We start from the raw sequence: 26,713 nt of genomic DNA on the forward strand, positions 1-26,713 counted from the left end.
GAGGAAGAGCGTTCCAGGCAGAGGGACACTGGTGCAGAGGCCCCAAGGTGGATATGTACAGTATATGTTGAAGAAAGTTGTATAGCCAGCTGAACAGGGAAAAGAGGAGCAGATGAAAAGGATAGCAGCAAGTGATACAGTGCCTTTAGGTCATAGAACTTTAACACAGAATAAGAAGGGAAGCCTTATTATCATGGAGGGTTTTGACCACAGTTATGTGAGCTGATTTACTATCACACTGTCTGGTTGTCTTTGACAGTAGACTACCGTGGTGGGGTTAGGGTCCCACAGGGAAACAAGGAGGCTACTGTAGTTAAGCTGCCAAAGGATGCTGGTGTTTTCAGTCAAGGTGGAGGTGATCGGGAGAAGTAGTAGAATTTGAGGTATGTTTTGAAGATAAACCCAGTGGAATTTACAGATGTGGGATAGAGATGAGTGCTGTCAAGGGTGAGGTCTAGGCGTTTGCTCTGAGTAGGCAAAAGTAGGGAAACTTGTAAGAGGAATCGGGATCAGGGATTCAATTTGGGGCATGTTAAACTTTTCAGAATTATTGGATTCAAAATATTAGATTTCAAAGTAAAGACTGTTCAGTAGGCATTTAAATTTATAGCCCTGAAAATCAGTATAGAAATGTTCAGAGCTTACTGTTGCTATTGGAAGCCATAAAATAGCAGGAGATCAACCAAAGAGTATACGTTCGTAGAAAGGAGAAGAAGTTTAAGGACTGAGCTCTGAAGGACTGGCAATATTTAGAAGTTAGGGAGACAAGGAATGGCAGTAGTGATTGCCATAGTGATAATGGCATTTAGTGATTGAGAAGGAGGGGCCAAGAAAGTTAGGAGGAAAACCAGTAAGTACAATGAAGCAGAGAAAGCATATCAAGGAGGAAGAAATGACTGACTGTGTCTATAAGATGAAGATTGAGAAATGAGCAATCAGAGCAGGGATGAGGTCACTAGTGACCTTGGATGAGAGCTGTTCCAGTGGGGTGGTGGTGGTGGGATAAGAGCCTGTTAGGGGTGACTGAAACGAGAGCTGGAAGCGGTAGAGGAATCAGGGTTAGCTCAAAGATTCAGGAAGTGGCATCTTAGTCTTCTTGTGGGCATGATTCACCAGAGGGAAAAACTGATGCTCCAGGATGGAGTATAGAATTGTTGGAGTGTTGTTCTTTTTGGAAAAGAGAGACTAAGAACTAGTGGACCTGTCTTGCGATGGCCAGCGTTTAGCACCCCTTATCTACTCAGTTATGACACCTCGGTGGCAGGTCAGCTACTAGCCTGTAAAATGTTGTGGTTGAATTAGATTGAAGTCAGTCGTATATCCAGCACGCCCCCGCCACCTCCCTCCCACCCCCCGTCCATCTACCTCCCCGCTAACCCACATCTTGGTTAGCAGGTAGCATCTTTGAGAAAGTTATTCCAGATAGGGCAGCCAACAAGGGCTAAACTTTAGCCCTAACTTACCTTGTGCTGTGCTAAGTTGCTGCAGTTGTATCTGACTGTTTGTGACCTTATGGACTGTAGCCCACCAGGCTCCTTTGTCCATGGGGTTCTCAGGGAAATACTGGAGTAGGTTGCCCTTTCCTTTTCCAGGGGATCTTCCTAACCCAGAGATCGAACCCACATCTCTTCTAAGTCCTGCACCTTAGGCTAGGTGTTCTTAGAACACAACCATGTGCTACAGCCCTGCTAGGTCTACTCCAAGACAGTGCCTGCTGCTGCTGCTAAGTCCCTTCAGTCGTGTCCGACTCTGTGCAACCCCATAGACGGCAGCCCACCAGGCTCCCCCGTCCCTGGGATTCTCCAGGCAAGAACACGGGAGTGGGTTGCCATTTCCTTCTCCACCAAGACAGTGGGGAAAACCACATTTCATATCCTGCTGTCATAGCCAGATCCTTAGTGTCTTGTAGCAGAAATAGCGCAACTGAGAAGAAAGCAAATTTAAGAACCAAGAATTTGCTGTGGGAGTCCCAGCTCTTCCACCACCTGGAAGAGAGGATTTGAGATGGATGACTTTACTTTCTGTGAATTGGTTTCTTCAAATGTAAAAGGAGGGGTTGCGCGTCAACCAGATCCTTTTCATGCTGAAATTCTGTGAATCGCTAAAGTATAGTAATCCCCAGCCATCTCCAGCATAACATAATTCTGCCAAAAACCAGAGTATCACTGAGGATATTCATTCAGTTTCTTTGGAGAATAGCTTTTCTTATATTGCTCCCCAAATATTTGGGAAATTTGACTGAAGATCAAATCACACACCGTAGCACAGAAACGGTAAGAAGAAATATACGTGTAGCAGAACGCATAGCTGGCACTGCAGGGGTCTTCTCTGGCCCAGAGTCGCGGGAGAGCGGAGGCTCAGCTTGGAAGTCTGTGTGGGGAGAATGAGTGTCTGCGAAAAGCAAGAGCGCGCGACAGCGACGCAGGAAGAGCCAAGTGCCAAGTCGTAGGCGACCAAACTGAAACCACTGGAAAACTAGAAGAAGTTTGGCGTTTTAGTTCAGGAAAGGCTCACCGGGAAAGTGTGAAAATGTGGGCACCAAAGTACCTAATAAATATGTGTCTCAATGAATCCTAAAAAAAAAAAAAAAAAAAAAACAAAACCATCGAGGTCAATAGAGATTTATTCAGATTTCGTCCAAATTCTATCAGAATGTTTTGTAGCTGTGGGATATATGGAAAGTTATTTAACTCTCTGAACTTTAGTTTCCTCATCTAAAAAATAGTGATCTAATAGTAGTATGTTTTATGGATTCTTACGAATTCAGAGAGATGTGTACTGTGGTGCTTTGAAAAATGCTTGGCTTCTTATGAAGTGAACCTTAGTTGCTGCTTTTATCATTGTGATTATCGTTGTCAGTGTGTGGAGGACTTGTATGGTTTAGAAGCAGCTTAGTAAAGCAGCTATACTGTAAAAGTCTCACACTATAGTTTTATAATGATTACTTTGAGTCATCAAGGGAAAAATTAACTTAGAAAAGGAAATGTCATTGAATCAGGTTAAACTGTTTTCTTTTTATAAACAAAACTGGTACTTCATTTTGTATCTTTTTAGTTAGAGCGAAAATTCCCTTAGGGAGTATACCTGATTCTCAAATGATTACCGAACAATGAGCCATTACTGTAATTAGTTTCAGTTGTTCTGTAAATAGGCCATAATAGTAAGATTTTATAGTTCATGTATATCTACCTTTAAAATAGGTTTTTGAAACATACAATAAACATTTTGTTTGTACCATCAAGTTTTCTACACTCTTTCTGTATAAACTGTTTTCAGAGTGAGCATTGATAGCATTGCTTGCTTAATGTTTACAGTCTACAGTGTATGTTTTACCGAGTTAAGAATGGCACCCCACTCCAGTACTCTTGCCTGGAAAATCCCATGGACGAAGGAGCCTGGTGGGCTGCAGTCCATAGGGTCGCTAAGAGTTGGCCACGACTGAGAGACTTCACACTTTTCACTTTCATGCATTGGAGAAGGAAATGGCAACCCACTCCAGTGTTCTTGCCTGGAGAATCCCGGGGCGGGGGGAGAGGGGCAGAGCCTGGTGCGCTGCCGTCTGTGGGGTCACACAGAGTCGGACATGACTGAAGTGACTTAGCAGCAGCAGCAGATCATTTAACGTATGTTTGAATGTCCTAACGGCATTGCTTTATCAGTGTTGGTTTGCACTTATTTTAAATCAAACATGTGGATTATTTCTAAACTGACAGTCGCTAAAAGAAGAAAAGCATATATACTTCAGAGCAGAAAAGTTAAGTTAGTCTGTAATGTTAGAGAGAAATAGAAGTCTGTAAGGTAAATTTGAAAACTACTGTGAGTTTAGATTTTATTTGAATTATCTGTCATTGTAGTTTATAAATGAAATGATGGTATTGAACACAATGTAGTGTACTCGGGATTTAACACCACCTAGCACTCAGGCCTTGAGATACATTCTCACTAAAGGGAACCAGAGCCCCTTGAAGAAGTAGCAGATTCCAAGGATGGAGCCTGGAACATACTGTAATGCTAAAACGTAAGAAAATGCTTCCCCCAAAATGATGGTGGCGTATAGTAAGGATACAGGGGTCATTTTGAAGATGTTCCCATTGGCCAAATCTGGGATAATTTGAGCATCAAAATAATTAAATGCAGTAGGAATGATGCTAAAGCTGAAACTCCAGTACTTTGGCCACCTCATGCGAAGAGTTGACTCATTGGAAGACTCTGATGCTGCGAGGGATTGGGGGCATGAGGCAAAGGGGACGACAGAGGATGAGATGGCTGAATGGCATCATCGACTCAATGGACGTGAGTTTTAGTGAACTCCGGAGTTGGTGATGGACAGGGAGGCCTGGCGTGCTGTGATTCATGGGGTCGCAAAGAGTCGGACACAACTGAGCGACTGAACTGAACTGAACTGAAGAATTCTAAATGGTTAGGAAAAAAGATAGGAATCCATGAGACCTCACCAGTAATACACATGTTCATACAGATAAGAGAAGAGAGGGTTCAAGCACCAACTGGTAAATGTGAAGGAAATGCTGACATTGGAAAACTATGATTTTATCAGTGTCATAGTAAAGTTCACTTAGCCAGGAATCTCAAGTCGATGTTACATCTAGGGTAGACATGCTATGAAGAGTGGGGTACTTGCACGGTCTTAGGCTTCCCTCCTGTTGGTTCAAGCAGTAAAGAATCCGCCTGCAACGCAGGAGACACAGGAGACTCGAGTTCAGTCCCTGGGTCAGAAAGATTGCCTAGAGGAGAGCATGGTGAACCACTCCAGTATTCTTGCTGGGAAAAATCCCATGAACAGAGGAGCCTTGCAGGCTCTGGTCCATGGGGTCACAGAGTCGGACATGCCTGAAGCAACTGAGCACACACACACTGAGTTTCCAAAGACTGCTTCTTGGTTGCAGTCGCATAGTTCTTGATCTGGATGATGAAAATTAACATCACCAGTGTGCCTCTGGGTATGACACCCTGGGAAGAACACAGCATCACTTATGTTGTCTTCTAGCCAGGAATGTACTACCTGCATGTAATCGTAAGGAAACACCAGACAAGTTCACAGTGATGAGCATTCTGTTAAAATAAGAACTGTATTCTTCAAAAATGCTAAATGTTATAGTAGGCAAAGGAAGGCTGAAAGGCTCTGTGTTAAAGGAGACTAAAGACACTGGACATGTGCAATATTGTATTGGTTTTGCCACACTTGAAAAAAAAAAGACACTGGACATAGATGGTTGATCTCAAGACTGGGATTCTGCATCTGGAGGAAAACTGAGGTTTTCTCTAAGGCATAATTGGGTCAGTTGACATTATTTTGCAGATTGTAGGTATTGTACAGATTTTACTTTTATTGAAGTTGTACTATATTGCAGTTATATTAGGTTGTTTTAGGAAATGATACTGAAATACTTAATGAGGAAAGGACTATGATAGATTGAACTTGGCTTAGAAAAAAAGCATGGGGTGTGTGTGTGTGTGTGTGTGTGTGTGTGTGTATTTTAGAAATGGGAGATGGAGAAAGAGAAAAGGAGTTGACTAAAGCAAATGAGCAAAGTGGAATTCTGGATAAAGTTTCTTCGTTCTTGTGATTTTTCTATGAGTTAGAACTATTTCCAAATATGTTTATTCACACATTCCTGCACAAGTTGGTTGAGGGTTGTTTTTTTTTATATTTATCTTGTACAAATTTACCTTTGATACTTAATTGGTTTAAGATGCTAATGATCATAGATCACAGATACACACATTGATTTTTAATTTCTTTTAAATAGTGCTGGGCCTAAAGGAGATAACATTTATGAATGGAGATCGACTATACTTGGTCCACCAGGTTCTGTATATGAAGGTGGTGTGTTTTTTCTGGATATCACATTTTCATCCGATTATCCATTTAAGCCACCAAAGGTAAGAACCTAGAATTGCGTTCTTTAATACTTATTCTTTTCCAGAATCAGGTATAATAAGAGTTAATGTGTGGATGAAGTCACTGTTTTTCATGGATTATGTGGAAACTCTTGTAACCAACGATTTTTAAAATGTGGTAGTAATTGACTTCTGTTTTACAAATAGCTTTGTATACAGTCAGTGGAGAGTGTGTTAAATGTAAATAAAGGTATGCCACTTCGCATATCAATAAGCAAATAAATTATGGTGTGAGAGAAAATATCATATGAACCTTACTAAAGAAATCTGTTGGGATAAAAGGTAAATTTGACAGCTTCCGGAAATAAGGAAATTTTTTGCTGAATACCCTATCGTTATAGATGGAAAAAAAACTAGAAACCGATAGCAAAGAAGAGGGAACTAATACTATTTAATACATTTATTTCGTGCCCACTGTAAGTATGCTGCATTAATGAGAAGGAGAGAGGCTGAGTGAGAATTATGTGGATAACAGTGAAAAGGGTTGAGTTGTGTCTTGTAATGACTGACAGTTATTTTTAAAGTCTTAAACATAGCAGTTACTTCATGCTTCTTCCTCGGACTTCTCCCTGTAAAATGGTCCAGCCAGCAGTTACTACCATCAGTATTAAGTGTGAGTCTAATTATGCTCTAGTTAGACTTGCAAGATGTTGTAGAGAAATGTTAAGCCAGCTTTCATGAAATGTTTTTCTTTTCAATGTAGTTCCTTACATTCCTTCCATTATTTAAAATATGTATAGCGATTTAGAGCCTGTGCTCACATGGCTGCGTGTTATGTGTGTGTGTAAAAATAATTTTTTTAAAATTCCCTCACTGAATAAGGTAACAACAGTTCCACCTAGTGGTATGTACCTCAAATTGCAGATAGCAGGGTTCCTTATCAACTACAGGTATTTGCTCACAACTATAGCTGTCAGTTTTTGAGTGCTTTCCTAAGTGGTCCCATCAGCATCTAAGATTTTTAACTGATTGTTTTATTTAATGTTCTCCAGTATGTTGAGTAGCTCTTGATAGATCAAAGAAAGTGACAAAACCCTCATGTTAATAAAACTGAAGATTGTATTCATACTCAGAATGGCACATGTTAAATTCCAGCATATCATTAACTATTTAGTTTGCCTTAAGTCCTTAAGTTTCCTGTATGATACAGGAAAGCAAAACCTTAGCAAAATAGTTCATGACTGTATCTATAGTGATACTTATTTCTACTTGCCTCATTTTTCATATAGGAAATTGGTTTTAACATGGTAGAAAAATTAGCAGAAAAAGATTTACAAGATTTCATTTTTATGAAATTGTCTTTATATTTGAGGGATAATTTGTTAAAGGAAAACACATTTTTCGTAGCATCTTTTAATGAAAATAGAAATTGGCTATCATAGTTACGTATATATGACTTGTCATCATTGTTTTGGTTAATACGGTGTTTATTAACTTAGCATGTTAATTTTTTTTGTTAAAGTCTCAATATTTTTATTTTCTAGCCCTTTAATGTTGATTCCTTCCTCTTCCCTAAGAAGTCTTATATAGTATTTTGAAGCGTTCTTCAGGTCTATAGTTGGACGAGTGAGAAAGAATAAAACTTCTATTGTTATCTTGGTTTAGGTATAATTGCTTCTCTACAGTTTTGCTTATTTTTGAAGTTCAGATAAGGTGTTGAACTTCTTGAAGAATAATAGAAATTTAATTCTTTTCTATTCATTGGTTTAAAAGCTGAAAGTATTCAAAATATTAATCATGTTTTGTAAGCTCTGTATTGAATAGTCAGCTGTCAATGACACGAACATACGTTATTCCCATATTCTAGAGCAGAACCAATAGAAATATAATGCAGGATACATGTGTCATTTTTTATAGAAACAGTGAAGTTAATTTTAATAACATTTTACTTAATCCAGCATGTCCCAAAACATTGTCATTTCAACATGTCATCAGTAGGATTATCGTGAATGCCCTATTTTGCATTCTCTGTTTGGTATTGAGCCTCTGAAATCTAGTGTGTATTTTATACTTTTAGCCCATCCTATTTCTTACCAGCCACATTTTAGGAGTTCTGTGTAACTAGCATGTACTGTGTTAGAACAGTTGTAGAATTATATGCAGTAGTTTCTTCTTATCCTCAGAAGCTGAATTCCAAGAGCCTCAGTGGATGCCTGAAATCACAGATAATACCAGACTCTTTATAATGCTGTTTTTTCCTATGCATAAATACCAGTGATAAAGTTTAATTTATAAATTAGGCACAGTAAGAAATTAACAATAACTAGTAATAAAATTAGAGCAATTAAAGCAGTCTACTATAATAAATGTTACGAGATTGTGGTCCCTCTCAAAATATCTTGCACGCATCGGATGCCTTTTCCGTTGTAACTAAGCACCTGTGGCTGGAGCTTTTGCGGCTTGAGGTGCAACAGCAAAACTGGCACAAGTTCCCCCGACTCCTCCCCCGCTTTTTTTTTTTTTGCAATTTCATGGATATAAGTCTCATTCTTACCATAGATCTTAGCAACCTCAGAGTAGAATTTGTTTTCCTGCCCTTACTACATTGAACACTTTCATCTTTTCACTCAACACAAGAACTTCATGGCTTCTCTTTCCAGATCTGAATTGCCAGCATCACTGCTCTTGAGCTTTGGAGCAATTATGAAATAAAGTAAGGGTGACTTGAATGCAAGCACTGCAGTACTGCAGCAGTTGAGCTAATAGCCAGGATGCTACTTAGTAGCCTGTGACTGGGCAGGATTATGCTGGACACCCAGGCAGGGCAGGACAGTGCAGGATTTCATCATGCCACTCAAAACAGCACAGTTTAAAACTTATAAATTGTTCATTTCTGAACTTTTGCGTTTAATATCTTTGGATCCCAGTTGACCTGAGGGGTCTAAAACTGGAACCATGGAGGGTAAAAGCGTGGATACAATGGGTACGACTGTGGTCTCTTCCTCCCCCTTGCCCGCCACACCAGTGGTGGCTTTCTTGTTTTTAATTATGCATCCTTATCGGAAATACACGTTTGAGGGCTTTGCCCATTTTCTTCCCAGACTCCACTTGGGAGATTACCAGTTCCAAGGGTTGGGAACTGTCTTTTCTATTTTGCAGTTCTAAATTAAGAATTAACCACTGAATTTGTGTTTGTGATTGTTTTGAAATTTGCCAGTATTTGTTTCTATGATTTATTCTCTTTTTTTCCCACATGTTTCAATGATATAATGGTTTCCTTTATTCAGTAGTTTAAGACCTTACTTGTTTTATTTGACTGTCTTATTCTAACAAGACAGTGAGCCAAGTCTGAGAAATAGAAACACTGGTGATTTCACCAACCTTCTGCAGTATTTTTTGACGCATGGTGAGAGATTAGTGATGAGTTGATGGCCTTTTTTTACTAATGTAACTTTAGTTTTATGTTTAAAATATTCTTCACTACTTTCTGTCACCTTTGGCACCAAAACATTTCTGTTCTCCCTCATTTCCTATTTTTAAACAGGGGTGTATGTGTACATGCCCACACATACATATATTGAATTACTGTATCATTTACTTAAACAATTCTGTACCTCGCTTTGTTTTAAAAGCAATGTAGTTCCTGCTATACTGGATAAAAACAAAATTTCCTGCAACTGAATTAAATAAAATAATTTAATTTTGCTATTACAAAAACTAGTGTTTGATTAGCTTTTCAGTTATATGCTATTTGCTGTGATCTGTAATATGTTCCACTTCATTTTTGCTGGTGAGAGTTTTGGTTGGTAATAAAGCTTATCTGTTTTTAATGTCGCTGCCCTTAGGTTACTTTCCGCACCAGAATCTATCACTGCAACATCAATAGTCAGGGAGTCATCTGCCTGGACATCCTTAAAGACAACTGGAGTCCTGCTTTGACTATTTCAAAGGTTTTGCTGTCAATTTGTTCTCTTTTGACAGACTGCAACCCTGGTAAGTAGATTTTTATTAACACATTCAGTGAGGCTCCAAAAATCGGTGCATTTTTCTCAGCTTAAGTCCTAAGGTGAATTTGAGAAGTAAATTCTATTGGTAGAAAGATCAGCAAAAAACACTTTTTGAGAAGCTTATCAATGCCATTTCAATTAGAATAGACCAAAAGTTTCACAATAACTTCCTTTAGTTTGTTAATGGCCTAAGTAAGTGTTAGTCACTCAGTCGTGCCCAGTCGTGCCCCGTCGTGCCCGACTCTTTGTGACCCCATGGACTGCAGCCCACCAGGCTCCTCTGTCCATGAGATTTTCCAGGCAAGGATACTGGAGTGGGTAGCCATTTCCTTCTCCAGGGGATCTTCCTGACCCAGGGATCGAACCCAGGTCTCCTGCACTGTAGGCAGATTCTTTACCCACTGAGCTACAAGGGAGGCCCTTGTTAATGGCGTAAAGTAAGTGAGTAAGTGAAGTCACTCAGTCGTGTCCGACTCTTTGCGACCCCATGGACTGCAGCCCACCAGGCTCCTCTGTCCATGGGACTTTCCACCCTGTAATCCTTTTCTCCCTCCCTGTTACTGCTGAACTCCGTCTGCTGAATTATGGAGCTGTGCAGACCCCTCTGCTGAGAGCGATGTCTCTGACGCCAGGGCCCCTCTCTTGCCCCCTCCCTGCTGTCGTGTGCTTGCATGCAGCCAGCTGCTCAGCGGTGAAGGGCTCTTGCTCTCCCTTCCATCCTTCTTGGATTATGGTCAGTTTTATTAGATGTGGTAATAGTGGATATTATGATGATAACTGATGAGAGAGTTAGACTAGATTATGATTATTAAAATTCAGGGATAAAGTCATTAGTGTGTAACTTTTAAGAAATGCTTAACTGCCACACACAATCTTTCATGTGGGTAGCTGACTTGAGAAAGTAATGTTTAGGCGTGGGATTTCGCATGTGATATCTTACTAAGAGGTCATTTTGTAAAGAAATTGACTTATTTTTTCCTAAATGTTTAATCAACCAGCAAAGGTTATTACTGTTATCTTAGACCCAGCAGTTGCATATGTGCCGTAGATAGAGCGATAGTATGGGGATGCGTAGAAGGATATTCATTGTGGCATCATTTATTAAAGCAAAAGATGGTAAACAACCTACGTGGCCATTAATAGAGGATGTGGCTTAAAGAGGTAGCTCTGTGTGAATTAATGGAGAAAACTCTCGAAGATACGTTAAACTGAAAAAGCACAGCACTGAAAAATAGGCAATAATATTCTAAATGCTTATAAATATATATAATGTCTCTGGGTAGAGATGCTATAAATCGTTTGCCAGGAAGAGAAACTTCTAAATAGTTGGAGGCAGGAAGGAAGAGAGCTTTTTTTACATTTTACTGGCTGTTGTTTGATGTGCCTCAAATTTTGTACCACATGTACATAGTGGACCTTCTTGAAAAACAAGCTCAAAATAAAATTTACATCTCAGATTCAATTTCCTGCTCAGACAATTATTTAAAACAAAATGGCAAGTAAGTCTTCAAATGGAGGTAAGGATGATGATTTGAATCATATTATTGTATAGAATGAAAGAAATATTTCATTTCGAAAAGCCTTGCATCATAGGATCTGCAGTTGGAAAAATTAATTTTTAAGTATCCATAGAAAGACAAATACTGGTGCACTTACTTTTCAGTACAGTTCTAATGGTGAAAAATAGTTTTTATATATTAAAGATGTACACATTTTTAAAAAATCACACATTTTAAAAGCTTTATTAACTGTTTTAAAGAGGCTTTTCTAATTTGAATATTAAAATATAAAGATGATTTTAAGCATTTTTCTTTTTGAGAAATTAGCCATTATATATCAAGATGCTGCTGAAAAATCAACATTTCAGTTCCAAACTGCTAGAACTGAACTGTTAAGACACTGTATAATATCTTCTAATGTTCTTTCCACTTTTCCAGCGGATCCTCTGGTTGGAAGCATAGCCACTCAGTATTTGACCAACAGAGCAGAACATGACAGGATAGCCAGACAGTGGACCAAGCGATACGCAACATAATTCACATAATTTGTATGCAGTGTGAAGGAGCAGAAGGCCTCTTCCCACTGTGCTGCAGATCTTTATAGCCTTTACAATACGGACTTCTGTGTATATGTTATACTGATTCTACTCTCTGCTTTTATCCTTTGGAGACTGGGAGACTCCCCAAAAAGGTAAATGCTATCAAGAGTAGAACTTTGTAGCTGTAGATTAGTTCTGTTTAAAACGCCTACTTGCAAGTCTTGCTTCTTTGGGATATCAAAATGTATTTTGTGATGTACTAAGGATACTGGTCCTGAAGTCTACCAAATATTATAGTGCATTTTAGCCTAATTCATTATCTGTATGAAGTTATAAAAGTAGCCGTAGATGATTAGGAATTATGTCATTTGTATTAAACCCAGATCTATTTCTGAGTATGTGGTTCATGCTGTTGTGAAAAATGTTTTACCTTTTACCTTTGTCAGTTTGTAACGAGAGGATTTCCTTTTACCCTTTGTAGCTCAGAGAGCACCTGATGTATCATCTCAAACACAATAAACATGCTCCTGAAGGCATAGTTTCCTGTCGTAATATTTTAAGTCAGTTTTGTTAGAAGGCGTGTCTGAGATGATTGTTGTTGAAATAAAAATGTGAATATGAAGATTGACTACGAAGGACTAGTACAAATAAATCATTTATTAAATGGAAAACATTTGAAATCTTATAAATGTGTAGAGTTTTCTTCCTCTAAGTCCTAATGAGAGAATACATGAGCTTAAATATACAGAAATACATTTTTAACCATTGGTCTCAAAAACACATAAAGCTCTACTTTGATGATGTGATGTCAAAATAACATAAAATCCTGGCTTAAAAGATTTTATATCCAAAATGGTGACTTCTGTCCACTATTGGGCAATATTGTCAAATAACTTTAATCTGGTATTCCTTCTGTGTCTTTCATGTGTTGTTTTTTTTTTTTTTAACTTATCCTGTTCCTGAGTTTTCATGGTGTTTTTTGGTATGTATTATCATACTTATTATGGCACTTGCCAAGCAGAGATAGCTGGTTGAACACAAACTTTCATCTATCCTGAAGGTAGAATAGAACTCCAGATTACTTCTCAGTTGAAAAAATAGAGAATTTTAAGGGTTTACAGGTTATATGGATTTTTTCTTTCTAGTTACAATTAAATACTAGATTTCTTACAGGAGTTAATTTACTTTTCAATATTTAGATTGGTCAGCAGAGTATAAATGTTTTCCTCTGGCTGGGATAGTTGTTAATTCCCTGGTCATGCTGCAGGTTTGTGGAATATGGGGATATGTCTTGTCCAGTCCAAAAGTTGGAAATAGAGTACCATCTTAAAACGTGTAGAGTAAAACTCTTAGCATAGAAGTACATTGCTCCAAGATAATAAAGCAAAGCATTTCGAGCTGTACATACCCTTACAAAAAATGATGGACTCTTGCTAGAGTACTTATCAGTAGAAGTCTTAAACCAGGGTAAAATAAAATTATACTTTCACTTAACACCCCTACTCTCCAAATATCTCCTCGTTACAAAAGTACACCAAACAGGCTTAGGCCCATGAAAACCTCTGAGCCTTGAATATTAAAAGCAGTGCCTAATAATATGAACCGGAGTCAAGTCAGTGTGATGAGAATGGGGATCTTTTCTGTAAGCTCTGAGGATTTCTATGTAGGTGAAGGGCAGAAAGTAGTTTTTACCCACTTCCACCATTGTACATCCTGCACCCTAGATTAATAAACTCTCTTGATGCCAGAAAAGTGTTCATCATACTGAATGTCAGGATATTTGGGGGATGCAGTACTTGTGCTTCCTTCGTTTGCTATGAGCCTGTTTACCGCCATCAACCTACTTACTTGCAGGCTTTGTCCAGGACTCACCTGGGACAGAGTGGAGAGAATTGGTGACATAAAAACATTTGTGGCTCTCCCACAAACTACCTTTGTGGCCTTAAATAAGACACTTTCAACTTTTTTGTAAAACGCAAGTTAATTTGATTATTTCCCTGTTCTCTCTTAGTCTTTAAACTCAGTCATTCTAATCTTATAAAATTTTGTTATGCATGTTCTGCTTTCTTTTGCAGGGAACAGGCCACAGTTTCAAGTGGACTGAAAAATAAGTCATCACTTGGGTTCCTTAAAATTCTGAATTTGTAAAAATCTTTTCTACTTCTGATCCACTTCCCAGCTACATAGGTGTCCATCCATGTATACTACAAATAGGGGATTTTTTTTTTTTTTCCTCATAAAACTTTGCTCTGGAGGTGAATGTGATATTTTAAAACCTAGGTTTTTTTCTCATTCATTAAGAGCAAGTTTTACAAGTTACAGGTCCAGTGTAATAGTATTCAAGAATAGCCATGGCACCGTATGCCTGTTGAGCCTGGAGTGTTCTCATCTTCATTGTGTGCCCTCAGAGGGCCTACCCGTGCAGCACACGCCAGGCTCCGTGTAGTCACTGAGGTGCCTTATCTCGTTCAGTATCACCCCAGAAAGCTTTAAGAGAGAGGTGCTTTGATGATCCTCAGTTGACAGAATAAAACTGATAGATGAACAGGTTTAATACTTGCTGCAGATTAAACAGCCAGCATGATGTGAATGTTGGTACAATCCCCATTCTTCACCAGTAGGCTTAAGTGCTTTTGTTCATAGCGTTACAGTTAATACTGAAATATATGTGTATATGTAAAAGCAGGTATACGTAGATTAATTGAAAACTTCTGAAAGGTAATGTATTAGTACAGTTTTGCATTTTAGTCAATCCTTATTTTAATCTTCTATTTTAGTCTCAAATGGAACCTTACAAAATAGCACTTTATTAATTGATTCCAGTGAATATGAGGTATGTTTATTTATCTTCTTAGATATTTGTCATAAGAATACTTTTAATATCACTGGTTTCCGTTTTTTAATTTGGAAAATGAGATAAGTGATGATATTTTAAATTCATTTAACTATGCCATCACATAGCCACATGAAAAAATTTATATTGATAAATTTATCATTTAATGATGAGCTTTTTCAAAATAATAAGATGTATTAGTTATCTAGACATTGTCTTTTTTTTGTTTAAATTTAATCAGGATATTCTCAGGTATCGTGGGGATAAAATTTAGAGGTTTGACTTGACCTGTGTATACCTTACTCTTTCTAACAAGAACCATGAGGTGGTGTGTACTTGGGGTCAGTCCACTATTTCCCCCAGTGTATTCTTATAACAATACAAGAATGATTATAAAATTCAAGCCAGTTTCAATCCTGTGTGTGGCTTCACCTATTAACTGGCATCATAGTCAAGTTAATGCCGTACACAATTTCAGTTGACATTTATGTTGTGGTCTTTGAATAGAATTATGGCGTGATTTTAAGCATTATTTTCATAAAACTATTGCAGGTTATTTGAAGAGGCTGAGATCATGATTCTACAATAATTATCCTCTTGTGTTTCAGTATTTCTGTAGATAAATAGAATATATGAATGAACCCGTTGCTTCCTGTCTAAATTACCAAGTTTTTCAAGTAATGCCCAAATAATAGAAAATAATTCATTATTTTAATAGGCAGGTGTTATTTGAAACATCAGTTTTTGGTAACTATTTTGTTAACTTTTGGGGGGTAAAGTTATTCTGTGATTTAAATGTACTGCTCCAGTGTGTAATGGGATATTTCTACACAGTGGAATGATAGTCCTTTCAAAGTGGTTATGAAAGGAATTTGGGGGACTGGTTTATAAACTCTGTTGCCAACAGTGATTAAGTGATGTTAAAACCTCGTCAGACAGAATGAACCTAGATATTACTGATGAGTACATGTAGAGAAATATACATTTAGTTTACATCTATAGGTTATCTTGCTGAAGTTCAATGAGGCTAAAGCCAGTTAATTATTCAGGCCTTATAACACAGAACATAAAAAGCAAATTTTCCCCCAAATCTAGTTCCCTAAAGTTTTTCTCGAGTTCAGCTCTTCTGATGAAACCTTTCCATTTTACTGTTGTGTAGCTTTAGTCCGTCAGTGTGTTTCTCGTTTTCTTTCTTTCCCTTTCGATGGGGTGGGGTGGGGGTGGGTGGTGGTGGTGGTTATGCTGTATACCACCTCAGCTGGCCTCCATTGCAAGTTTATTCTATAAATTGTTTGCTTATTGAAGGTCTTTTCAGGCACTGTAATACATGCAGAGATGAATGCATCCTTAAATAGTTTATCCTTTTTCTGTCCAAATAGATTTTTTTCCCTCTTCTTAGCAGAGGAGAACATATCTTTGTTAACATGGATTCATTTTCTACTGTACAAGAAATTAAAACAAATGTCTCAGCTGATTTAGCTGTGAAAATATTAGTATAATAATTTGGTTTTATCTAATCTATATGATGTTAAACATTCTTAATACTATTTGATGCTTTGAAAATAATTACTCCCTGTCTTTCAAACTACTGTGAATACCCAATATCTCTAGCATGCGTTTTGGTATTATATTCGGTTTAACACCTTGTATGTTTCTGGATAGTGAGCTTTTGGAGGATAGTATCTGTAGTCCTTGTCTCTGTATCTGTTGTACCATGATAGATGTTTACGGAACGAATGCATGTGATATCATGGGTGTAATCTCTGTAAGGTTGTTCAGGGACCATGTGAAGCATGTCAGTCCTGTCGTCCTTAATCCCCTGTCATGCTGATTCACTGCTTTATACTTGGTAGGTACTGGATATTCTGTTAACTTGAAGTGTGAGAAGTAGCAATGGGTTATTTTCATAACTTACTTAGTATCTACTTGTTTAAAATGGAGAATGAATTAATCTTACAATTTTAAAAGTCCTTAATTATACCAAAATGCTCTCTGCCCTACAGAATGTTCATTTCCCATTATCATTACTATCTTATTTGGTATATTTCTCGCGCTCCTTTTTACTGGTAAGAAGAAAAAGGACACAGTGAAATATATGTATCTGCTTACAGTAATTCTGTTACAGAAATCTAGTAAGAAAAATGAAAAGTGGTAACTTTTGAAAAAATTCCTTTTAAGAGAAATAATTTAGGGAAAAGGAACAAGTGTACCCATATAGTAGTATGGAGAGGGGCAGTCCTAGAGTGTTGAAAGTTAGTCATTGGAATATTATCCAAATCTTTTCATTTTGTTTTTCTTTCCCATTTCTGTCTTCTGTGAGAAAAGAATAGAATAGGATAAAGAATCAAATGAGTCACTTTTTTTCTTTATTGCCCTAATTTTTTCCTTGTTGCCCTATGCTTATTGCTCTGTGTGTGGATTGGGTAAAAGATCCCTTGATTCCAGAAGTGTAATTCCAGTTTCTCGTTGTAACATGTGAGTATTTCGTAAGTCGGCTGAGCAAATTCAGGTATGTTGTCTGCTTACTGCTCCAGGCCCATCTCACACCCAGAGTGGAGAATGAACCCAGGGAGAAACAGGTTACTGAGCACTGTTGATCACCAAGGGAAGTCCTGATACTCAAGGGGCAAGTGTGTGAGGAATGTCAGAGATTCTCTAAGACTGAGACAGGCATGCTTATAGCAAGTCAGTGTATGAGCATCTCATGCTATGTAGTGATGAAGAGGAGCTGTGAGGGCGGGGGCGGGGGCGGTTGCAGGGTATTAGTGGCACCCCTTGCCTGACTCTGACATTATTTTTTAGGAGCGTGTGAGTCCACTGCTAAACTCTTGCCCTGGCTACACAACCCCCAAATGGTAAAGGTCATTTTGAGTCATGTGGGACAGCTTTTTTCTTTTGTAATTTTTTTTAATGACACCCATTTTATTTGTATGTTACCTTTTACTTGATCATGAGCCCCTAGAAATCAGGGATCGAGTTCATTTCACTCAGTAAGTTAGTAGTTGTGTATTCTGGCCAACATTGGTTTAAGTGCTCAGGATTAGCATTGCAAAAAGCACATGAAAATCCCCATCCTAGGTCGTTCACTTTCCAGTTCAAGGTGACAGACAGGTATTTTTTTGCGGGGGAGTGTTGAACATATATAATATGTGCTAAGTCACTTTAGTCGTGTCCAACTCTTAGTGACCCTGTGGACTGTAGCCAGCCGGGCTCCTCTGTCCATGGAATTCTCCAGGCAAGAATACTCTAGTGGGTTGCTATTTGCTTCTCCAGGGGATCTTCCCAACCCAGGGATCGAATCCACATCTCATGTCTCCTGCATTAGCAAGCAGGTTCTTTACCACTAATGTCACCTGTGAAGCCCTGTTATTATATAATGTGTATATGATGGTAAGTGCTATGTCAAAAACTAAAGCAGGCAATGTGCCGTGAGGGAGAAAGGGGAGGGTGTAGGCCAGTTGTAAAAGGGTTATCAGAGAAGGCTTAACCAAAAATGTCAGCCAAGAGCTGAAGATGATAAAGGATAAGGGGGGAGGAGTGTGGGAATTCCAGGCAAAGGAAATAGCAAATGAAAAGAGCCAGGAGCCAGGAGCATGCTCAGTGCTTGCAGAAAACAGCAAGACCCTGGAGAGGCTGGGGTAGAGTGAGCAACTAGAAGATAAGAGGCAGAGTCAAGACTGACTGCTGACAAGTCACACGGGGCCGTTTAGTGTGTTAATAGTGCCGTGTAAGGAGTTTGTGTATTCTAAATAAGATGAAAGCCACTGGAGTGTTGTAGTCAAACAGTGATGAGATCACGACATGTTTTAGAATTTCTGATTACTGTTAGGGAAAAGATTTGGTGGCTTAGAGCTGGCTTAGAGATGCTGATGACATCAACCTGGGTAGCATTAGTGCAGGTAGTAGGAAATGATCAGATTCTGGTTGAAGGTAGCTGATGAGTTTTGCTGATAGACTTAGCTGTGGTGTGAAAAGTCAAAGTTTAGCCCCTGAGAAAACCAGAAGGCTGGAATTGTAGTTAATTAAGATGAGTCTGGAGGTGGAGCAGGAATGGAGAAAGATGAAGAGCTTCACGTTAACAGGTTAAGTCTGAAGTGCCTATGAAACGTCCACAGGGAGACTTCAGAGTAGCGGATATCCAGATCTGAGATTTGGGAGTGAGTTCTGGTCATTCACATACATTTGGGGTTCATGAGTGGATAGGCGATGTTTATAGCTATGGGACTGAATGAGATCATCAAGGAAATGAGTGCTGCCAGAAAAGAAAGCAGTCTGGGCACTCCAGTTTCAGAAGCCAAGGACACACAGAATCAGCAGAAGAACCCAGCAAGTGGAAGGAAATCCCCAGGAGAGCATGGGGAGCCGAAAAGAAAGTGAAGAGTTTCCTGGAGATGGGAATGATCTGCAGCTTCAAATGGGACTGAGGATCCAGCTAAGATGCTGCTGCTGCTGCTGCTAAGTCACTTCAGTTGTGTCCGACTCTGTGCGACCCCATAGATGGCAGCCCACCTGGCTCCCCCATCCCTGGGATTCTCCAGGCAAGAACACTGGAGTGGGTTGCCATTGCCTTCTCCAATGCATGAAAGGGAAAAGTGAAAGTGAAGTTGCTCAGTCGTGTCTGACTCTAGCGACCCCATGGACTGCAGCCTACCAGGCTCCTTCGTCCATGGGATTTTCCAGGCAAGAGTACTGGAGTGGGCTGCCATTGCCTTCTCTGAACTAAGATGCAGATGTGACTTATTTCCCACCTGATGAGCAGTGGTCATCAGTGGCTTATAAAAGGGGCAAGATCAAAAGCTCTGTTGGAGTAGGTGCCGAAGGTAACGAACCGTAGACTTCTGGCAGTTTTGCAATAGAGAAATGGAGGGTAGTTCCCTTTTTTAAGATGGGGGAATTCCACTGTATGTTGATAAGGAAGATGAACAGGGAGAAATGGGTGAGTAGGGCAGAGAAGCAGTGTCCTAGAGAAGACTGCACTGTTTTCAGGGTGTTTCCAAAGCTCTCTGCACTCCCCTTGGATCTCTCTCTCTTCCTGACAAGACTGGGAGCTCTTGAGGCGGGTATCCCCACTTAAAGCAGTATTGGCCTTCACCAAACTCGAGCGCTCCTACTTAGGCAGAAGGAGATGGGATCTAGCATAGGCGTGAAGTGGCTGTTCTTTGCTGGGAACCTAACATCTCATACCACCCATAGTTAGGAGAACAAGCAGAAGGCAAGAGGAGAGGGCCAGGCTGGAGGTAGATGTGATAGTGGGAAGCTCCCTGTGAGTTCTGCGCCTCTATTAAGTAGGAAGTGGCTGTTGGCTGAAAGAGGATGGGGTGACCAAAGCGCATGTGTCTGTATGAGTCCTCCATGCCCAGGAGAGGGGTCATGTATTTTTGAGAGAATAAATGAATGGTTAAGTGACTTGTCTGTCTAGATGAGCCTGTGATTTTATAGTTACATGTTAACAGTGAAGAAGTAATCAAAATTTCCTTAGCATCCGGAATGGCCCTTCTTTTTAGCTGAGTTGAATCTTCAGCATCTAAATATTTTCTTTCCTTCAGGTGATTTTCCTTGTCATTGAAGAATCTTACCTTGACACCAAATTTAACTACATTTAGAAATTCAGGTCAACAGATTTAAGTATTTATAACTAATGCTGCTTAAATGCTGGAAGTGGAAGAAAATACATTGCCTAAAGAGCTCATCAAAGCCTAGTCAGGAAAAGAAATGTCCTAGGTAAGCATGGAGAGCTTTCAGGAAGATGGCTTGTCAAAAATCCTTTCTTGCCCATTCAGATGATTCTAGGAAATAGAGCAAGTCTACTTTGTAGACATAGTGTTGGGAGAAGGACATAGAGATGCCAACTCCTATTACTCTCACTTCTCGCCGTGGTTCCATGGAAGGACACTCCCAGTTCCAGGCCTTCTGTCTGTTTACGTTACTCTTGGCAGTGGGAAGTTTGAAGGGCAGATTTCATTTCCAGAGAACCCATGGGGCAGTGAGCTAAGGACCAGGGCTCATGCCCTCTCTGTTTGCCTTTCCCTGCTCCTGTCCTGACTTCCTGCTTCCCAAGAGTCATACAGAAGAAATGGAGCATATTTAGCTTATTTTTTCTGAAAACCTGGTCAGTGACAGACCTAATTGGCTCACCACTGGATTTTGCCTAGAGAGTCAGGAAGTAAGAGATACTTTGTCAATTTTTCTCTTTATTGAGTCTTGCTAAACAGTACTCTTGCTGTGTGATGATTGCACATTTATAAATCCAGCTCTACTAATTACCTGAACTTAAGTAGGGTGTGACTCTTTAACCTGAATTAATCATAATAATATTCTTTAGAATCCCTTACACTTTTACAGGCTGATCTTTGCTGTCTTTTTTCCTTGTTTCTGACAGATGTCATTTTTGGGTTCTGTTTTCTCCTTTCCAGTCCTAGGTCTAATTCAGGCCCTTATCTTCAGGAGCCTTTTAAGTTGTCCTCTCATCCATCCAAAGGACTCCTACTCATTCTTCATGCTGCTCTCACATTAATCTCCTTAGAGTAAGCACATCCCTTGCTCTTAGACTTGAGTGGCTGCCCACTGTTTTCAGAATCAAGTCCAAACTCCTCTGAAGCCCAGCTTTCTGTCATGACGTCAGTATGCTCCCATGATGAAGCAGCATTTATTTCAGTAGTGGGTTCAGATGCGCTTGTTTTTAGTGAAATACCAGAATCATTCTTGCCAATGGCAGCCGTTCTATAACTTAAAAATATTTTGTCAGAGAAATAGCAATAGTGACTCATTGAGAAAACTTCCTTAATCTTCTGACTCTTCTTGAAGACTTTCTGCTCAGGGGACTATAACTCTCTGATGCTCTGACATTTTTATAATTTCTTTCACTACAAGCAGTTCAAAGTATTGATGCATATAACCTTGTTGCTGGCTGTGGTAAGTCTCAAGCATCAGAAAATGGATAGCTTCAGATACTTTGCTAGGCACACCAGTATTTTAAATCCGAATTGATATACTTGGTGCTTTAAGACAGATGGTTCATTGCTTGTGAGGCTAAGAGCATTTGGCAGTACTGAAATTGAGCCTTCTGTTCAATCCAGAATAATTCAGTGATGAGTGGGCAACTTTGTACTTTTTTCTTTTTTTTTTTGCTGGATTTGAATATTTGGAAGTGTTTTAGCTTACATATTAACTATATGTGAGTGCCTTCATAAAATGACATTCCAAGCATAGGCAAATACATAATCAGTGGGTAAGCACTATATCAGTTTGGCATATGGCACCACTTGTTTTTATTTTCATTATAGGGATGTTCCTAGTAAGATTAGCAAGTATTCGGCCACATTTAAACATGGGCACAAAACTTTCCAGGTTTAAAGTTAACTGTTAGGTAGGCTCAGGTTAGTTAACATCCAAGGGGAGGATTTTTGAATGTGATTGAAGTGAGTCTGAAGAAGCAGAGGTTTTTAGGTCTCATGTTGGTCATCTCTCCTCAGTTTCATGTGATCCCTCAGGTAACACCTCTCCTCAGGTACCTTGCTGAGACAGCGTTTCCTTCTTTAAGGCCTGGCTAGAGGAATGCAAAGAAAAGCATCTTTAAAGCCCTGTGTTTTGTTACTTAAATTAGAAATCATTTTGTATTCTTTTTGATTTGTAGCTTGTTAGAGCTTTCTTAGTAATTAGCTGGAGATGTCTTTTCTCCATGTGTTTTCAAAGTAGGACTTACATAATTCTGTGGTCATTAGGGGCGATTGGGTGTTGGGAAGACAGCAGCCCTAGTAGCCCAGAACACAGGAACAGCCCGTGGGCCGTCTACAGGGCAACAGCAGTAGCACTGTCACTCTGCAGTCGGCCCTGGGTTTGGGGTTTTGATGGGTGGAGGATGTTGATGGTTAATTTAGCAGAGGGTGCTATGATGTGGAGAAAATATCCACCTCATTTAAGCTTTGGGAAAAGGTTAACTCGTTTGAGCTGAAGTTAAAAATACTGTTTTGCCTGCTCTCTTAATGCTGAAAGGATAAAGAGATCAATAAAAAGTTTCCTTGGATTCTGTAAGTCAGACTTGTCTCTATTTTTTCTACATTTCCAGGGAAGCCAAGATCACACATAAAGGGGCATTCTGTATTTTTATTGATTCTATAATGTAAATTCTTTTCTGACAATAAATGCATTGTGAAGGGTACTCTGACCGCTTTTCTAGATTCATTTCATATAACACATTCATGGACTGATCTCTGTAAGAGTCACTTCTTCACCATCTGCAGCTTTGAACACACCTGGAAGCCTTAGTTCCTGTCTGCTGGGCAGTGGCATACATGGGACAGTGGAACAAGAAGAGTGCTTTAGGAGGACATGTGCACAGCCAAGTGGCTCGTTGCGTCTCTAAGAATCACTGCCATCTGCTTATTTAACACAGGGACAGTAACCTTAGCTCTGAGGTCAGGTCCCCTCTAGACCAGAAATCTTTAAAATCATCATTTCTAGTAAAATGTTATCCTCAAATAAAACATTTTATCATTGAATAAAATATAAACTAATTACCAAGAGTTTCCACCTGACACATTTTGACACTTTTGAAAGAATAGATCACAACTTTTAAATTTTCATTGTATTATCATTTAGAGTAATTAAAGGTCATTGATATATTATGATAGTTTCTTTGTGAGTAATACATTCCAATAGTAATGACTTCAATTCTCCTGGATCTCCAGTTTTTGAACTCGGGGGCCAAAATAACTACCAGCCTGTGATGGAGTAACTGAACTCTCACATTTTCTGTGTACTGTCTTATTCTATAAGTAGAACTTTCTTTTCTTTTTTTTTTTAACTTCGCTGGGCCTGAATTTTCTCAATTATCTAAAAGAACGAAAAACTGAGCAACACTGCAGAAATGTAGTGATGGGGAAAATGTGTTTAGTAGCGAAACACTGGGTGGTATAAAGTATCTGGAAAGACTTCTTTTAAGCAGTAAAACAAGACAGTTGCAAATTGTATGGATAATCACATGTTTGAGTACAGCGTGAAGCTTCACTATTAGAACATTGTTTTTGCTCGTGCTAATAGGTTATGTCGCATCTTTCTTTGTTGTTTTTTTGTTTGTTTTTGTCTCTGGGCTCTGAAGATTGAAGTTTACTATTAATTGCCAAGAAGGACATAAGTGAGTACATTTCTTTTTTTATTAATTTAACAGACTGATGATACATATTTATATAAGTGTTCAATTATAATTTAAGTAATGTAGCTGCCGTAATTATCTAGATTTTACACTTGAGAAGTGGTCTGGTCTGATCATTTCTAGATGATTCTTCTGATTCTCAGACACAAAGAGAGGAGTTAAAAGAATTGAGAATCATTCTGGGTGTGGTGGGAACAAACTCATTCACATTCTTCTGTAGAGGAAAATCACACATGTCCTAATCCTTGAGGTTTCTTTTAATTACATTTTTCCTCCAGACCAACAGTAAGATGTTTTTACTTTTTTTTTTTTCCAGAAGAGGTGTGGTGGAAGGGTCTGCCAGAACCAGAGGCTAAGCACACAGCAGTGTAAAACAAATTCTTTATTCCAGCTTCCAGAATGCATCCTCTTCAGCCTTTCCTGTTCATTGGACTAAAGCTGTTAAGCAGTGGTGTCAAGAACCGTCACCCACTGGTTGAAGCTCAATAGAAAACGAGGAAGCAGGCGGGTTTAGATCCAGTGGGAACAACTTGACTCAGATCTTCGCACTTTCACTAAGGAGGGTCGGGGGTGAGGAGACAACATTTACATTTGTACTGAAGCTGATCTGATGTGATTGTGACAGTCTTCCAATCAGTATTTGTTTATCTTAATTTAGTCATGTGTTAAAAATGTGAGGGTCAAATTTACTTCCTCTCAAGGCCACTCGGCATACACTTCTTGTAGTCTTTGGAAGGGATGACAAGGAAACAGCCGTGCTTTAATGATGGTGCTAGATGTTTATGAAAGCTAGGTGTAATAGTAGAAACATTTTATTCTATATTTTTATTCCAAAGTAAATGCAGTGTATTATATTTAGATAAATGTTCAGTGATAAGCCAGAAATCTTACACATACATTGCTGAAAGACATTTTCCCTCTGGATTTAATAAAATTCTGGCACACAGAGGTACAAAATATAATTCACAGATGTAATGAAAAACCTAGAAAACTTCTTCCCACATGTTTTCCTTCCTTCCCCTCCCCTCCTGTCGCTTTCCTCCTCTTCTCCACCCCACCCTCCAGTCTTGCTTGCCTTCATTGCAGGGAAAAAAAAAAAAAAAAAAGAGCAGGTGAGCACATAATTAGATCGCCACTTTAAACTCTGGGTTAGTGGGAGATCCTGGAAGACCTTCCTCAACTGCAACAAATGACTTTTTCCACCCCCATCTGCATCCTCCCACTACTTTTGATTAAATGTTTTTGAGAATCCGCCAATATTTTTAATTGATCAAGTGAAAAATGCGCAGGAAGTATGCCTGTTTTTGTTTGTATATTGTCTTGATGCGTTGCATAAAGACCCAAAGGTGCTTTTGCTTCTCTCTGTCCTCACGAGAACTGTGGTTACTGTGGGGTGTGTGGTACTCTGTAGCACACCGTAAATCTCCACTAGGTGTCAGCGTGTCACCAAGTGAAACCAGCACACTCTGCTGCCCATTTAATGAGAATGCTACAGACAAGTTTTGGTATACAGGTTAATAAATTATATTTGTCAGTGAATAGTAATAAAAATGAAATCTTTAAAAAATTTAGTATCTTTCATCTGAGGTTTTCAAAATGTTTTACTTATATTTTGGTTTTTGCCGTAAGAGCCCCAAAGAGATAGAGTGCAAATATTCGTTTTACAGTAAAATAAAGCAAGAGGACAAAATGATTGGCTCAAGATCACATAGACGATGTCTGAATAAACCCAGGCTGGTATTTCTGCCGTCACAGAGTCCACTGTACCTGTGTGCTCAGATTTATTAAAAGTGGAATAATAGTTAAGAATTATCTAAGATTATTGATACGATTAGTATGGGGATGTTTCAGATGTAATTTTAAGGTTTTATAAAGACTGCACAAAGAAAATGTGCTGAACAACCTAGATGAAAACTAGAAATTCATAGCAATATTTTACCTGTGCTATTTTACAGATGGTGAACTCAGACCAGTGTGACCCTTGTCTTAGCTCATGTGCTCAAGTGCAGGAGGAGAAGCAATTATAATTTGGTCTGGAAGGTTGAAGCTCTTGGGTATGATAGGATTAATGGGCATAACTGCATATTATGGGTTTTTCACTGTATCATTTTCTTTAAGAGGAATATACATAAAATCCTGTATATTAAGACTTAAGTGATTTTCTCAAATCTGTATAAATACACGTTACAACTGTAAAAGTTATGTTTGTGGATAACAATTAAAAATACATAAATGGCAAGTTAGGGTGGTGTGATGATGGGTAAATTCAATTTTCTCTTTATGTGGTAATATTGTTTCTACAATAAATAAAAAGAGAAAACTTTTTTTTTTTTGTAAAAATTCACCACAGTCTCCACTTCAGAAAGGCTTATTTCCTATTAGTAGTGGTGCATTGTATACAGCTGAAATTCAAAAGGTATAGTTTGGTTTATTTACTTCAAATGTTTTAATCATAAAAACCAAGGTTAAACTGGCAGAAGAACATACTTTCAAACTTTACTGTGTATTTTAGGTGAAAATAAATGATTGCCCATCCCAGGAGGCTGTTTGCCGCAGTGTTCAGTGCATCGTCATATTCATACTGATGAAAAAATGTTTAATAAACGTAGCTGTCTTCAGTTTGTGTTTTCCTTTGAATGGTGCAGGGTTAAAAGAGTTGCCAGTAAAGTTCGAGATTTTCAAAATTAAAAATTACAGTAGCTATTGACTTTGCACAGTTAGAGATATGTTTTGGTTGAGAACCTGTATTTATCAAACCATGCATAGATCAAATTGAGGTATTAAATAACATTTCACATATGTGAAAGAAAACGTGCATTTATCAT

General features: G+C 38.8%; 1 protein-coding gene and 1 long non-coding RNA gene across 5 annotated transcripts in view; both read left to right on the forward strand.

Moving 5' to 3' along the window:
* UBE2E3 (ubiquitin conjugating enzyme E2 E3) overlaps nucleotides 1–12,577 on the forward strand; it is a 94,537-nt gene extending 81,960 nt beyond the window's left edge. For 2 of the 3 annotated variants that reach the window (XM_018065316.1, XM_013968525.2), the window contains exons 4-6: nucleotides 5,769–5,901; nucleotides 9,705–9,852; nucleotides 11,804–12,445. In XM_018065316.1, the coding sequence (XP_017920805.1) occupies nucleotides 5,769–5,901; nucleotides 9,705–9,852; nucleotides 11,804–11,901 (379 nt within the window). In that variant the 3' untranslated portion in view covers nucleotides 11,902–12,445. Of the gene's footprint in view, nucleotides 1–5,768; nucleotides 5,902–9,704; nucleotides 9,853–11,803 lie in introns of all 3 variants that reach the window. The other variant, XM_018065310.1, reaches the window with a different exon arrangement.
* Nucleotides 19,360–26,439, forward strand: LOC108638309. Of its 2 annotated transcripts, none has more exons than XR_001919764.1 (2): nucleotides 19,360–23,870; nucleotides 24,205–26,439. It is a non-coding gene; the product is annotated as an uncharacterized LOC108638309 (long non-coding RNA). The 2 variants fall into 2 exon arrangements; XR_001919765.1 differs by having other exon boundaries at nucleotides 24,208–26,439.

This window comes from Capra hircus, chromosome 2 (assembly GCF_001704415.2).
Source record: "Capra hircus breed San Clemente chromosome 2, ASM170441v1, whole genome shotgun sequence".
NCBI classification, from domain to species: Eukaryota; Metazoa; Chordata; class Mammalia; order Artiodactyla; family Bovidae; genus Capra; species Capra hircus.